General features: G+C 48.5%; 1 protein-coding gene across 8 annotated transcripts in view; it reads right to left on the bottom strand.

Annotated features, from left to right (window-relative positions):
* The window catches only part of anks1aa (ankyrin repeat and sterile alpha motif domain containing 1Aa), a 74561-nt gene that overhangs the window by 10824 nt on the left and 48737 nt on the right, over positions 1-15000 (bottom strand). For all 8 annotated transcript variants that reach the window (XM_077018869.1, XM_077018868.1, XM_077018867.1 and 5 more), the window contains 2 exons: positions 13389-13458; positions 8906-9018 (listed from right to left, as the gene is read on the bottom strand). In XM_077018869.1, coding sequence (XP_076874984.1) covers positions 8906-9018; positions 13389-13458 — 183 coding nt within the window. The remainder of the gene's footprint in view (positions 1-8905; positions 9019-13388; positions 13459-15000) is intronic.

Raw genomic sequence — 15000 nt, 5'->3', positions numbered from 1 at the left:
AATAAGAGCACATCCACCCAGTAGCACATCCACCTTACAGACCAGAACAAGGACAAACCCGCCCAGACGAAACACCTTACACAACTCTCCTAGACAGCATGTTTTACCTGCTCCAGCCACCTCACTCAGCTGATGAAGGGTCTGATGAGGAAGCCGAGTCAGCTGAAGGGTCTGATAACTCAGCTGAGTCAGATGTGTTCAAGCAGGAACTGTACAAACTGCTTAAAGAAGTATCACACAAAGAGCAGACAGATACAAACAGACAGTTTCCACTTTTTCTTCCCACCTGAGAAGCACTTAAATCTACAGAAGCAAAAACAGACAAAAAACACCTACAAAAATACTCACATCACCTTACACACATCTCTATGCACGCATTGTATACAAACACCTCCCCCTACACACCTACAAACACAGTCCCAGCCTCTACAGAACAAAGCTAACCCACCATCATTCTCCCCCTGATCCACTACACCCCCCATACTCAAATAGCGTGCTATCTATTTCTGGCCCACGAGCTTCTTTTGAAAAGTTTTTTTTTAGGAATCTTTTTTTTCAATCACGCTATCCGCTCTTATTTTGAAATCGCGCACCGCGATCTCAAGACGATGCCGGAGATTGCCTTTATGGCAACAACAAACAGGTAGCAGACGCCCAAATGCGTTCAAACACACAAATACTCCCTCTGATCTACTACACCATCCTCCCTCTGATCTACTACACCATCCTCCCTCTGATCTACTACACCATCCTCCCTCTGATCTACTACACCATACTCCCTCTGATCTACTACACCATACTCCCTCTGATCTACACCATACTCCCTCTGATCTACACCATACTCCCTCTGATCTACTACACCATACTCCCTCTGATCTACTACACCATACTCCCTCTGATCTACTACACCATCCTCCCCCTGATCTACTACACCATACTCCCTCTGATCTACTACACCATACTCCCTCTGATCTACTACACCATACTCCCTCTGATCTACTACACCATACTCCCCCTGATCTACTACACCATACTCCCCCTGATCTACTACACCATACTCCCCCTGATCTACTACACCATCCTCCCTCTGATCTACTACACCATCCTCCCTCTGATCTACTACACCATCCTCCCTCTGATCTACTACACCATACTCCCTCTGATCCACTACACCATCCTCCCTCTGATCTACTACACCATCCTCCCTCTGATCTACTACACCATCCTCCCTCTGATCCACTACACCATCCTCCCTCTGATCCACACCATACTCCCTCTGATCTACACCATACTCCCTCTGATCCACTACACCATCCTCCCTCTGATCCACTACACCATCCTCCCTCTGATCCACTACACCATCCTCCCTCTGATCTACTACACCATACTCCCTCTGATCTACTACACCATCCTCCCCCTGATCTACTACACCATACTCCCCCTGATCTACTACACCATACTCCCTCTGATCTACACCATACTCCCTCTGATCTACACCATACTCCCTCTGATCTACTACACCATACTCCCTCTGATCTACTACACCATCCTCCCTCTGATCTACTACACCATCCTCCCCCTGATCTACTACACCATCCTCCCTCTGATCTACTACACCATCCTCCCTCTGATCCACTACACCATCCTCCCTCTGATCCACTACACCATCCTCCCTCTGATCCACTACACCATCCTCCCTCTGATCCACTACACCATCCTCCCTCTGATCTACTACACCATCCTCCCTCTGATCTACTACACCATACTCCCTCTGATCTACTACACCATCCTCCCCCTGATCTACTACACCATACTCCCCCTGATCTACTACACCATACTCCCTCTGATCTACACCATACTCCCTCTGATCTACACCATACTCCCTCTGATCTACTACACCATACTCCCTCTGATCTACTACACCATCCTCCCCCTGATCTACTACACCATCCTCCCTCTGATCTACTACACCATCCTCCCTCTGATCCACTACACCATCCTCCCTCTGATCTACTACACCATCCTCCCTCTGATCTACTACACCATCCTCCCTCTGATCCACTACACCATCCTCCCTCTGATCCACTACACCATACTCCCTCTGATCCACTACACCAGGCGTACTCAACTAAATTTGTCCGCGGTCCAATTTTGGCAGATACCTGTGACCTGAGGTCCGGTGCGGCGGGGGGTGGCGAACGTAAGTTGTTGAGCGGGGGGGGGGCGGTGCGCGAACGGTGGAGGCGTTTATACTTTCGCGAGCGTCACGATAGGCGTTTTGTCCGAAACGATATGTGGTAGAAACACCCCTCAAAACAGGGGAATGAACATTTACCTGACCAATTTTAATGGTGCTATATGTTTCAGGTTTGAAAAGTGCTGGAATTTAGGTTAAAGTACTTTAAAATGCTTGAAATTGTAACTTCTTGGTTTCACATCAAATAGCTGTCTGACTGAATAGTTCTCTTGTATTAGGTTAACAAATACGAGCCTCTTGTAATTCCAGGACGAAACATGAGAGAACGTGAAGACGTGAAGATTGGGCGTTTTTTTAATAAACAACCATTAAATAATGTGATAAAAAGCGAATTATTTAGAGTATATGTATAAATATTTAACTTAATTATGTTTAACATGCTGGGAAATATTGAAATGGACCTTGGAAGTGACGTACAAGTGCTTTAATTCCACCTTATAAAGGTGTATGAACCCTGAAAACGTGACTTTGTTCATTGCGCTGAAGCGCGGCGCGAAGTTACAAAATTCGAGAGGTGCACGACCTCGCGAACCGACAGCGCGCGGACCCTCGCGCCACTCGCGAAGCGTCAACCAGGCAGTGACTGAGTGTTTTTTCAATAGCCCTGAAATGAATGCTACGGTTTTGTTTTGGTCCGTATCCAGTTAATCAGGAATTGGGATTGGGTCCGGACAGGACTGCGTTCGGGTCCGGATCCGGACCGCGGTCCGCCAGTTGAGTACCCCTGCACTACACCATTCTCCCTCTGATCCACTACACCATACTCCCTCTGATCCACTACACCATCCTCCCCCTGATCTACTACACCATCCTCCCTCTGATCTACTACACCATACTCCCCCTGATCTACTACACCATCCTCCCTCTGATCTACTACACCATCCTCCCTCTGATCTACTACACCATACTCCCCCTGATCTACTACACCATACTCCCTCTGATCCACTACACCATACTCCCTCTGATCCACTACACCATCCTACCTCTGATCTACTACACCATCCTCCCTCTGATCTACTACACCATACTCCCTCTGATCCACTACACCATCCTCCCTCTGATCTACTACACCATACTCCCTCTGATCTACTACACCATACTCCCTCTGATCCACTACACCATACTCCCTCTGATCCACTACACCATACTCCCTCTGATCCACTACACCATACTCCCTCTGATCCACTACACCATACTCCCTCTGATCCACTACACCATCCTCCCCCTGATCTACTACACCATCCTCCCTCTGATCTACACCATACTCCCTCTGATCCACTACACCATACTCCCTCTGATCCACTACACCATACTCCCTCTGATCCACTACACCATACTCCCTCTGATCTACACCATACTCCCTCTGATCTACACCATACTCCCTCTGATCTACTACACCATACTCCCTCTGATCTACTACACCATACTCCCTCTGATCCACTACACCATACTCCCTCTGATCCACTACACCATACTCCCTCTGATCCACTACACCATCCTCCCTCTGATCTACTACACCATACTCCCTCTGATCTACTACACCATACTCCCTCTGATCTACTACACCATACTCCCTCTGATCCACTACACCATACTCCCTCTGATCCACTACACCATACTCCCTCTGATCCACTACACCATACTCCCCCTGATCTACTATTCTAAGCTACAGAGTTCTGCCTCCGATCCCCCTCTAAACTGTTAATTATTCTCCCTCTGATCTCCTTCTAAGCTACACAGTTCTCCCTCTGATCTCCCTCTGAACTAGAGTTCTCCCTCTGATCTCCCTGTAAACTTTACAGAGTTCTCCTTCTCTTCTCAATGTAAACTGCATGGAGGTGGAATAATACAGTGCAGGCACACATACAGTATAAAGGTGGAATGATACACAGTACAGTATGTATATGCCCTGTATACTTAGAGCTCATGCAGAAAAGGTTCATTACAAGACAACATGTGCACAGACAGGCGTACTGTTAGGAACAGGCCGAGATCCCCATCATAAACAGTCCTGCCAAGATTCATGAGATCTTCCTAAACAGCTTTCATTTCTGATGAATGATGCCTCTGTGTGTGTGTGTGTGTGTGTGTGTGTGTGTGTGTGTGTGTGTGTGTGTGAGAGAGAGAGAGAGAGAGAGAGAGAGAGAGAGAGAGAGAGAGAGAGAGAGAGACTTCCTCCCTTTGTACAGTCTCACACTCAAACACTCATACACACTCCCACACAGAGCCAGGCAGGGATGGTGGAATGTGTGTGCGTGTGTGTATAGCTCCAGCTGTCTGTAAAATGTTTAATCACTCCACTTCCTTTGTGAACTTTTATAACCCTGCCATCAAATAGGAAATGTGGTGGGTGGGTATGTCTGCACATTTGTGCTCAATCATCTGTGAGCATATACGTGTTTAACTGAGAAACACTCTTATCTCTGTCATTAAATCACAATAGGAACTGTAGCAGCAGGTCATTCTTATCACACATTTTCAATATCTCGTTATACAAAGCACACAAAGTTTCATAATAAGATGAAAATAACTTCTTTTTAGGCCTGCTGTAGTGGATAATGGCTTAGATGTGTCCTGGGCTCATCTCTCTGGAGCCAATGAAAGCAAGCTTCATTTACATAAACACACGCCCCAATTCAGACCATCACCACACAAACCACCATTTCTATATTCATCACCCTCTGACTGAGATAAAATGGAAAGAGAAGGGAGAGAGAAAGAGAGAGAGAGAGAGAGAGAGAGAGATGGAGAGGGGAGCATAAGAAGAACAGAGTGGAGTGGTGAACTAAACAAGTATGTAAAAGGTAAAGTGCTTTAATGAAGTCGTTTCTCTGTGGATAATGGATTGCTGCATTTAAACAGCCCCACCCACCCCCACTGAGCATTGCAGCATTGTTGGGTGTGTGTTCAGATCTCTCCCATATACAGAGCTGGAGGTCTGATTCAAATCTCCCATCCACAAAGCTGGAGGTCTGATTCAGGTCTCTCCCACACACAGAGCTGGAGGTCTGATTCAGATCTCTCCCACACACAGAGCTGGAGGTCTGATTCAGGTCTCTCCCATACACAGAGCTGGAAGTCTGATTCAAATCTCCCATCCCCAAAGCTGGAGATCTGATTCAGGTCTCTCCCATACAAAGAGCTGGAGGTCTGATTCAAATCTCTCCCATACCCAGAGCTGGAGGTCTGATCCAGATCTCCCATACACAGAGCTGGAGGTTTGATTCAGATCTCCCAGCCACGGAGCTGGAGTTCTGATTCAGGTCTCTCCCATCCACCGAGCTGGAAGTCTGATTCTGATCTCCCATACACAGAGCTGGAGGTCTGATTCAGATCTCCAACATCCACCGAGCTGAAGGTCTGATTCAGATCTCCAACATCCATCGAGCTGGAAGTCTGATTCAGATCTCTAACATCCACAGAGCTGGAGGTCTGATTCAGATCAAGCCCATACACAAAAGTCATCTATACTGCAGGAAGGCAGGAAATGATGATGTAGTGTGTGTGTGTGTGTGTGTGTGTATTGTATATATTGCTAATGCAGGACCCAGTGTAGACTGAAGCAAGCCCAGTGCAGCTCTGTAGCCATCCTCAGAGCAGCAGTAATTATGTCCCAAAATACAGCAGCAAACTGCACACGTCTGACCAGTAGGATGGGCCATAGTCCCAGAGCACAGGACATGATGAGAAACACTGCAGTGGTGTGTGTGTGTGTGTGTGTGTGTGTGTGTGTGTGTGTAAAAATTAGAGGTCAGCGTGAGAATATAAGGCTTGATAGAACAGAATGTGTGGGGGATAGCAGAGAGGAAGAGGACCAGGAGATAAAGAGAATGAAAAAGACACACAGAGAGTGAGAGAGAGAGAGAGAGAAAGAGAGAGAGAGAAAGAGAGAGAGAGAGAGAGAGAGAGAGAGAGAGAGAGAGAGAAAGTGCCACTGTCTGGTGCAGTAAAGAAAGCAGAGTAGCAGTTGTGTGTGTGTGTGTGTGTGTGTGTGTGTGTGTGTGTGTGTGTGTGTGTGTGTGTGTGTGTGTGTGTGTGTGTGTGTGTGTGTAGATCACAGTTCTTGTGTTCAGCAGTTCAGCGTGTGTGTATATATGTGTGTATATATGTGAGAAGATCACAGTTATTGTTTTCAGCACTACAGCCTGTGTGCGTGTGAAGCTTCTGTGTGATACACCCATCATGGTGAGAGACTTCTTTGCTGTGTTTTTGTATTTTAATGTAGATTCAAGGTGTTCCAGCATGAACACTGAACCGATACGCATTACTCCACAGCAGATACCAGAGTGGGTCCAACGGCCCCTTCAAACGTGAGAATGCACATTTCAGTCTGCAAACAAACTCCTCGGGTATCTCCACCAACAGAGGCCTACAGGAGGTTTGCTGTGACTCGGGTCTACCAGACCACAAGTCCTGCTGGACCTGCCATCAGGGCTCTGATATATACAGAACCACACAGCTCTTCAGCAGTGATCTCATGAGATGTGATATATGCATACATTTCAATGCAAGACTAATATATGCACACAATACATACATTGTATATGCCATATATTCTAATGTATGCGATAGGTTTGCATATATTCATTAAAGGAACAGAAGAAAAGGTCGTCACTGCTGGCTGTATTCAACAACAGGGGCTTATGGACCATCTGGGATTCTCACTGGAGGCACAGAAGCAGTTACAGATGATGGATCTTCACGGGGCATGCTCAGAGCAAATGATCCCCCATATATGAATCAGGTTAAGTACCTACCTCCACCCACCAGGATGGAAGCCATGTTCATCAGCCTCCTGGGGGAAGGGGTTGGAGAACGGAGTGTGAGGTTTGGGTGGAGACCAGGGCTGTATCTGCTCACTGGGACTCTCACTGTACCATGTGACCACCGCGAGCCCAACGGAGATTTTACTTACTCCCACTGCCATCAATCACCATTACTGTGTGTGTGTGTGTGTGTGTGTGTGTGTGTGTGTGTGTGTGTGTGTGTGTGTGTGTGTGCGTGTGAAGGAGAGAAGTCATCAATCCCCATCAGCACACAGGGTGAACACAGCACGGTCACAGATCTGACGCAGACTGCTTTGAGGAGACCAGACGGTCTCAGACGGACGTCTGAGCTGCAGCCCTGCATGTTCCACGCCCCATGATCTCTGCAGGGTTCTCCTTCACAAGCCTTCCCAGACTAGAGAGCTTCTCTCAATGCAGCAGTGGGTTAGTCCAACCCTGAAAGTACTCTTAAGCATCACCAACGTCTAATCACCAACATCCACAGTGTCATTGTGAGGTGCTCAACCAATCAGCTCTGCTTTGCTGATATCATTAACCAGTCCACTGCTTGTCCTGAGTGTCCATGACCTTGAACCTGGTTTTCTGACTTCTGGTGAAGACAGTGAGCTGATCAAAGCCCAGCTCACTGCAACCACTGCAACTGGCAACTTGGCAACTAGTACAATTGCAATGCCAGCATCTCTGTAAATACCCGAGGATAATGTATTCAGACTGTTGTGTGTAAGAAACTGAGCTTCAGATCCAATTTATCTTGCAAGACTTAACTGTTCTTGAGTTGCCCTTGAGAGCAACCCCTGGATGGTCACTGTGGCTCAGAGACCATCGCCAAGGCTCAGAGACGGTCATCTTACATAAAGGAAGACACAGAGCCCATATTTTGCTGGGAAAGAACTAACATGGGAAAGAGAGGTTCTCTGGGCTGGACAGCAGAAACTGTACCGTTGGACTGAGAACGCGGTAAAGCCGGAAGGCGGCCAGCGTGGATCTCAGAGAGACGACAGGACACAGAGGACTGGGGAGCTGCCCGTCCCTGAGAATCTATCACAAAAGGCAGCTTAGGAAACATCACTCTGAGAATGAACTGGTTCATCAATACTACTCCTCTTTAGTATCTGATCACATTAATCTGAGCCGTGTGACGTACAATGAGATAATAGAGTGAAAACAGTGACTAATGAGCACCATAAAAACAATAGGCAGGTGTGTGTGTATGTGGGTTTATAGATTGCACACACCTTTTAACATTCAGCTGCTTTGTGACAACATGTGTTGTGAAAAGCGCTATACAAATAAATTTTGATTGATTGATATAATGGTTCATTCTGATGCCAAGATTCAGTTTGACTTTCTATGTGCATTTATATGCATTTGTATGGACTCCATTGAGCTCTAAAGAAATTCGACTCCAACTGGCTTGGTTGAGAAAAACATTCCAAAACAAAAGCCTGCAAATGTGTCCTTGTGCTAATGAGGGTGTGCTAAAGCGCACAGGTGAGCCATAAACAAGATCAGAACTGAGCACACATCCCCAACGTAAGGCATGGAGTGGGCGTGTTCAGGTCACCCGTGTGTGTGTGTGCACACCTAACGTGGGGGAGGTTTCCTTCACACACCCTGGAAAGAATCCAAGTGGGAAATTATAACCACGGGTTTAAATATAACACACTTTGTGAACATAACCGTTACACCACATTGTATTCAGGTATAGCTGTGTGTGTGTGTGTGTGTGTGTGTGTGTGTGTGTGTGTGACTGTGTGTGTGACTGCGAGTGCGACTGCGAGTGTGACTGCGAGTGTGTGTGCAAGTGTGTGTGCAAGTGTGTGTGTGCGTGTGTGTGTGTGCGCATACACAGGTCACTCACCATGAATCGCAGGTCGTCGAAGCCGTTGAGGAGCAGTTTGCTCTCGTACTGAGGGAGACCCACGTGCTCCAGCCAGTCGCCCACGGGCTGCTGCAGCAGACGGCTCACGGCTCCTGTGGACAGAGGTGGACGTCTGAGCAGGGAGAAGCCACGCAGCCCCGCACAACGGCACCCCGAGGACCACACCTCACACCTCATCCTCGGCCAGCAGGGCCGCAAGCAGGAACAGCAGGACAGTGGAGACAGCGTCCCGGCAGAGGCGGGCACCGGAGGCCCACACACACACACACACACACACACACACACACACACACACACACACACACACACACACACACACACACACACGCTCAGCTCAAGGGGGAAGTGGGGATTTGTAGTTCTGGGTTGTAGTTCAGGTAGTCAAGTTGATCCAGAGTTCAGAGGCAGCCCTACCGAAGCAGTTTCACACGCAGAGTTTTTTTTTACAGGCATGAACTACAACTAAGATTCCGTTCAACATCCCGCAGCGCAAAAACTAAAATGAACGACACTTTGAAGAAGTCTTCTCGAGTTCTGTAACCGAGAGCACATCGTTCTGGCATCCGTCATTCAAACGGCAGGTTCTGCCGCACAGCCCGAACGCTCAGGATCACACTGCAGTATATCCTGACTCACACGAGCCGGTCCGTCCGAGGAGACGCTCCAGTGAAAACGCAGACTCCTGCTGCTTTTAAATCAGGAAGCTGGCTGCCTCCTCCTCCAGCGCTCTCCCAGATTTGTGTGTGTGAATGTGTGCCTGCTCTGCAATTAACCGGCTTCTCTAATGAGGAGACTGTTCAGCAGAAACGCGGAGAAAGAACAGCGGCGAGCTGGAAGCCGTCTCTCCCGAGGGCCCCGGGACAGGCCGGGGAGGGGGCGGAGCCTTGCGGGTCACCATGCCAACGAGGTCCGCATGGCCCTTCTGTCCCCGCCCACCAGAGAGCTGCATACACACCCGCCGGAGAACTGCGTGCACTGAAGAACACAGGCAGTCAGGCAGGACTAAGAGAGAAGTGCCCGAGCTACTCGCCCAGGCAGGGCGTGAACGCTGCAGGCACAAACACCGTGAGCGCTAGCCGTCCTTGTGTAGCAGCGCGGGTAAACACACACAGGATCCTGGACGTTCTTCCGTCTAATTGGCTGCAGGTGTTGCCCTCATCTTAAGTGCGCGAGGGGACGATGCGGTAGCTACACGGTAGCTACGCGTGCACAACTCGCATGGCTCCGCCCCCACGGTGACGATCGGCACAACGACCCTTCCAAAGCCCGGCGGGTTGCCATGGTGCCCCAGCTCAGGTAGAGAGGCTGCTTCCTTCGACTCACTGGCTTCGAGCACTTCTCAAAACACGCACGAACTTGATAGGTGAACTTCGATACTTCAGCCCATCTCCTGCGTCTGACCACCACAGCAGTGGACGCAAAGCGTTGAGATTAATCCACAGTTACCACTGAAAACCCAAGAGCGGACCGACTTGACGTGATTGGTCAAGGCCTGAGAGTCGATGGCCTCAGACAGGGACCCGGCTGTACGTCTGTTGTCTTCAGGTGAGAGAGAGGCTACAAGAGGAAAATAAGCTAAACACCAGGCTACAGTGCCCACCAGGCCACACTGCCCACCAGGCTTGGCAGCAGCTGGAGTTAGCAAGGTTCCGTCCCGGACAGAAGCGTTTCCTGTTCTTCTCCGCGCTGCCTCGGTTCAGTAGCGGGTTCCTGTGCGTGTGGAGCGGGGCTGGGGCTTCAGGCGTGATCTGCGGTGGGGCAGGCGTCCTACAGAACCGGGCGGCGCCGTGGTCCCCGGACATCATCGGCTCTGCTCCGCAGCCCTCGGCTATGTGTGCCTCTCTCTCTCTGGCATCCACACACCTCCTGCTGCTTCCCCCCTCCCCACGTCACCCTCTCTCTCCTCCCTCTCCGTTTCCCCCGTCACCCTCTCTCTCTCTCTCTCTCTCTCTCTCTCCGTTTCCCCCGTCACCCTCTCTCTCTCTCTCTCTCTCTCTCTCTCTCTCTCTCTCTCTCTCTCTCCTTCAGAAAAACCACAGGACTAGTGTAGAGTGTCTAAGGAATCAAGCTATCATTTCACTGAACCAATCCCAGCCTGCCCTGCTGCACACCCCTTCACCACCACACCGCTCACCCCCCTTTCATCTCTCCTCCCCTCTTCATCTCTCCTCCCCCCTTCATCTCTCCTCCCCCCTTCATCTCTCCTCCCCTCTTCATCTCTCCTCCCCTCTTCATCTCCCCTCCCCTCTTCATCTCTCCTCCCTCTTCATCTCTCCTCCCCCTTCATCTCTCCTCCCCCCTTCATCTCTCCTCCCCTCTTCATCTCTCCTCCCCTCTTCATCTCCCCTCCCCCTTCATCTCTCCTCCCCTCTTCATCTCTCCTCCCCTCTTCATCTCCCCTCTTCATCTCCCCTCCCCTCTTCATCTCTCCTCCCTCTTCATCTCCCCTCTTCATCTCCCCTCTTCATCTCTCCCCCCTCTTCATCATGTCACTCAGGACAGCATGATCAGCAGCTGTAATCGTAATGTCACAGTTCTGTTCTCTGTTCTCATCATTACAGGGAGGAGAGAATAATCATAAATAATAATAAATAACAGGTTTGCATGTCACACTCAATGGAGTGACACAAAAGAACTGCACTCCATAGGAATGGTGCATAGCTGTGCACACACACACACACACACACACCCCACCACACACTGCACTGTACATACACACCATACTTCATCTTATTTCTAGGCTACAGGGCACATAGCCCATTACAATCACACACTAATATTTCAGCACCCTTGCCCTCCGCACTGACCACTACAAAAACCAAAACAGGACCAGCCAAAATCGTTACAACAGTGCTGCCAATAATTATATTAAAAAAACCTTCCAATGCTTCTAATACGTAACTTAAAACCCTCCATTAATCTCTAAATGTATTTCATCACTGGTGGACTGCCTGAATGTCCAAGTCAGTTTGTCCACACCTGTAAATTAACCACATCTTAACCCAGTGGTTTGACAGATTAAGGACTGTTAGATTAAGGACCGTTAGATAAAGGACCGTTAGATAAAGGACCGTTAGATAAAGGACCGTTAGATAAAGGACCGTTAGATTAAGGACCGTTAGATTAAAGACCATTAGATTAAAGACCATTAGATTAAGGACCGTTAGATTAAGGACCGTTAGATTAAGGACCGTTAGATTAAGGAATGTCAGATTAAGGAATGTCAGATTAAGGACTTGAGAAGCAATGGGTTTGGTCTGAGGAAAACAGCAGTAACACATGAGACTACAAGCAAGACCCTGTTACTATGTGAGGGTCACTCTCTCTTCTCCCCTAGTAAGTGAGGGTCACTCCCTCCTCTTCTGCCCTAGTAAGTGAGGGTCACTCCCTCCTCTTCTGCCCTAGTAAGTGAGGGTCACTCCCTCCTCATCTGCCCTAGTAAGTGAGGGTCAATGCATCTTCTTCTCCCCTAGAAAGTGAGGGTCACTACCTCTTTTTCTCCCCTAGAAAGTGAGGGTCACTACCTCTTCGCTTACTGTATGGAGTGACACTGATCCAAAATCAAACATTGAAACAACAACAACAACAAAAACAGTCTTGACCTCAAAATGTCCAGAATCTGATTTTGGCATCAGGGTCTTTTTCTGCTACAAGTCCCTGGCGATCTCTTGTGCCGCTACATCTCTTACAAAGGAAGTTTTTGTCCAGACTGCCTCAAGGTCCATGATGGTGCTCCAGCTAGCTGCCGGCGCTAAACAAAGTCATCCATCACCAGAGCTAAAGCTCTCAGCCTCCATTGATTTAACACTCCAGGGACCCCCATCTCTCAGCAGAGCAGCTCACACAGGCCGCTCTATATAGACACACCGATCCCCCCACCCAGAGAGAGAGAGAGAGAGAGAGAGAGAGAGAGAGAGAGAGAGAAAGCGAGCCGCCAGATCTAAAAGGCTTTGTAATGTGCAGCAATAGCTGCTTTTCTTTTGATTTCAGGAGCAGACATCAAAATCCCACCATTAACATTTCCATTCAATATCGGTGGAAGGTTTTTTTTTCATATTAAGGCTGATGAGCCACTGAGACGTGTCACAGAAATAAACATATAGCACCAAACAAATTTTCACATTACAAAACACATTACACAGATTTCAATGTAAACACATTCATGGTGTTTTGGTGACATTACCTAGCGATGGCTAGCATTATACTGATAAACCATACAGAGCAATGTGGGCGTTGTTTGGCTTCTGTGAAAAGCTACCAGTTATAGGTTCTGAATTGTGCTAATACAACCTTAGCATTGCACCTTAAGCTGAATGATGTCACTCTGTATGTAACCAATTAAGATAATTAAGTGAGGTCACAGTGTACATAAAACGAATTAAGCTAATTAATTGAGTTATAGTGTACATATAACCAAATTAATTGGAGTAGCAGTGTCTAAAGAGAATTAGAAAACACTCACCTTGTGTGGAGGTCTCCTGGTGTTTGGTGAAGTCAATGCCTGCTCCTATTAAGGTCATGATCTTCTCAATCTGAAACAATGAGACAGAGACAGAGAGACATGACCAACGAGGTCCACACCGAGAGCCACTGTGACATGCGTTAATACCATGCTGACGTTTCTGTGAGGGTTAGTGATCAGAAGAGCAAGCCAGCAGTGATATTTCCATCTGAATTCAGTTGGAGTTCCTCAGCAGGAAACGCATCCATCACAACACGGTAATGACAGCCATCCAGGGCTGGACAAGGAGATGATTAAATGTTTGGATAGTCAGACTCTTTTCCCACCATCAATATTATTATTCCAACACGTCGCTGTCCTTTTTCCTCAAGAGTAATCATTCAACACCACAGAGCAACACTTCCATTATGAGAAGAGACCGTATGCGCAGAATACACCAGCAGTAGCCTCAGGTCACACAGCTCTCACTGGTCATTTCTCTTGATCCTTTCACTCTCTCAAAGTGCACAGTAAGCAATTAAAACCAGCAGCAAACGCCGTGGTAGAATCACCACTGAAGTGGGCTGTGCGGTTGACAGGTACCTACTCATGTTCTACATGAGATCTAACGCCAACGCTGAAGCTGGAAGGGAGGCGCTTGGACACAAATCTGGGTGTTTCTAGAGGGGAGATTGTAGACTCAGGGCTCTAGAGGGGAGATTGTAGACTCAGGGCTCTAGAGGGGAGATTGTAGACTCAGGGCTCTAGAGGGGAGATTGTAGACTCAGGGCTCTAGAGGGGAGATTGTAGACTCAGGGCTCTAGAGGGGAGATTGTAGACTCAGAGCTCTAGAGGGGAGATTGTAGACTCAGGGCTCTAGAGGGGAGATTGTAGACTCAGGGCTCTAGAGGGGAGATTGTAGACTCAGGGCTCTAGAGGGGAGATTGTAGACTCAGGGCTCTAGAGGGGAGATTGTAGACTCAGGGCTCTAGAGGGGAGATTGTAGACTCAGGGCTCTAGAGGGGAGATTGTAGACTCAGGGCTCTAGAGGGGAGATTGTAGACTCAGGGCTCTAGAGGGGAGATTGTAGACTCAGAGCTCTAGAGGGGAGATTGTAGACTCAGAGCTCTAGAGGGGAGATTGTAGACTCAGGGCTCTAGAGGGGAGATTGTAGACTCAGGGCTCTAGAGGGGAGATTGTAGACTCAGAGCTCTAGAGGGGAGATTGTAGACTCAGGGCTCTAGAGGGGAGATTGTAGACTCAGAGCTCTAGAGGGGAGATTGTAGACTCAGGGCTCTATAGGGGAGATTGTAGACTCAGAGCTCTAGAGGGGAGATTGTAGACTCAGGGCTCTATAGGGGAGATTGTAGACTCAGAGCTCTATAGGGAAGATTGTAGACTCAGAGCTCTAGAGGGGAGATTGTAGACTCAGAGCTCTAGAGGGGAGATTGTAGACTCAGGGCTCTAGAGGGGAGATTGTAGACTCAGGGCTCTAGAGGGGAGATTGTAGACTCAGGGCTCTATAGGGGAGATTGTAGACTCAGGGCTCTAGAGGTGAGATTGTAGACTCAGAGCTCTAGAGGGGAGATTGTAGACTCAGAGCTCTAGAGGGGAGATTGTAGACTCAGAGCTC

Source organism: Brachyhypopomus gauderio, chromosome 10 (assembly GCF_052324685.1).
Source record: "Brachyhypopomus gauderio isolate BG-103 chromosome 10, BGAUD_0.2, whole genome shotgun sequence".
Taxonomy (NCBI): Eukaryota; Metazoa; Chordata; class Actinopteri; order Gymnotiformes; family Hypopomidae; genus Brachyhypopomus; species Brachyhypopomus gauderio.
Note: the sequence above shows the minus strand (reverse complement) of the source record. Positions and strands in the feature narration are given on the sequence as shown.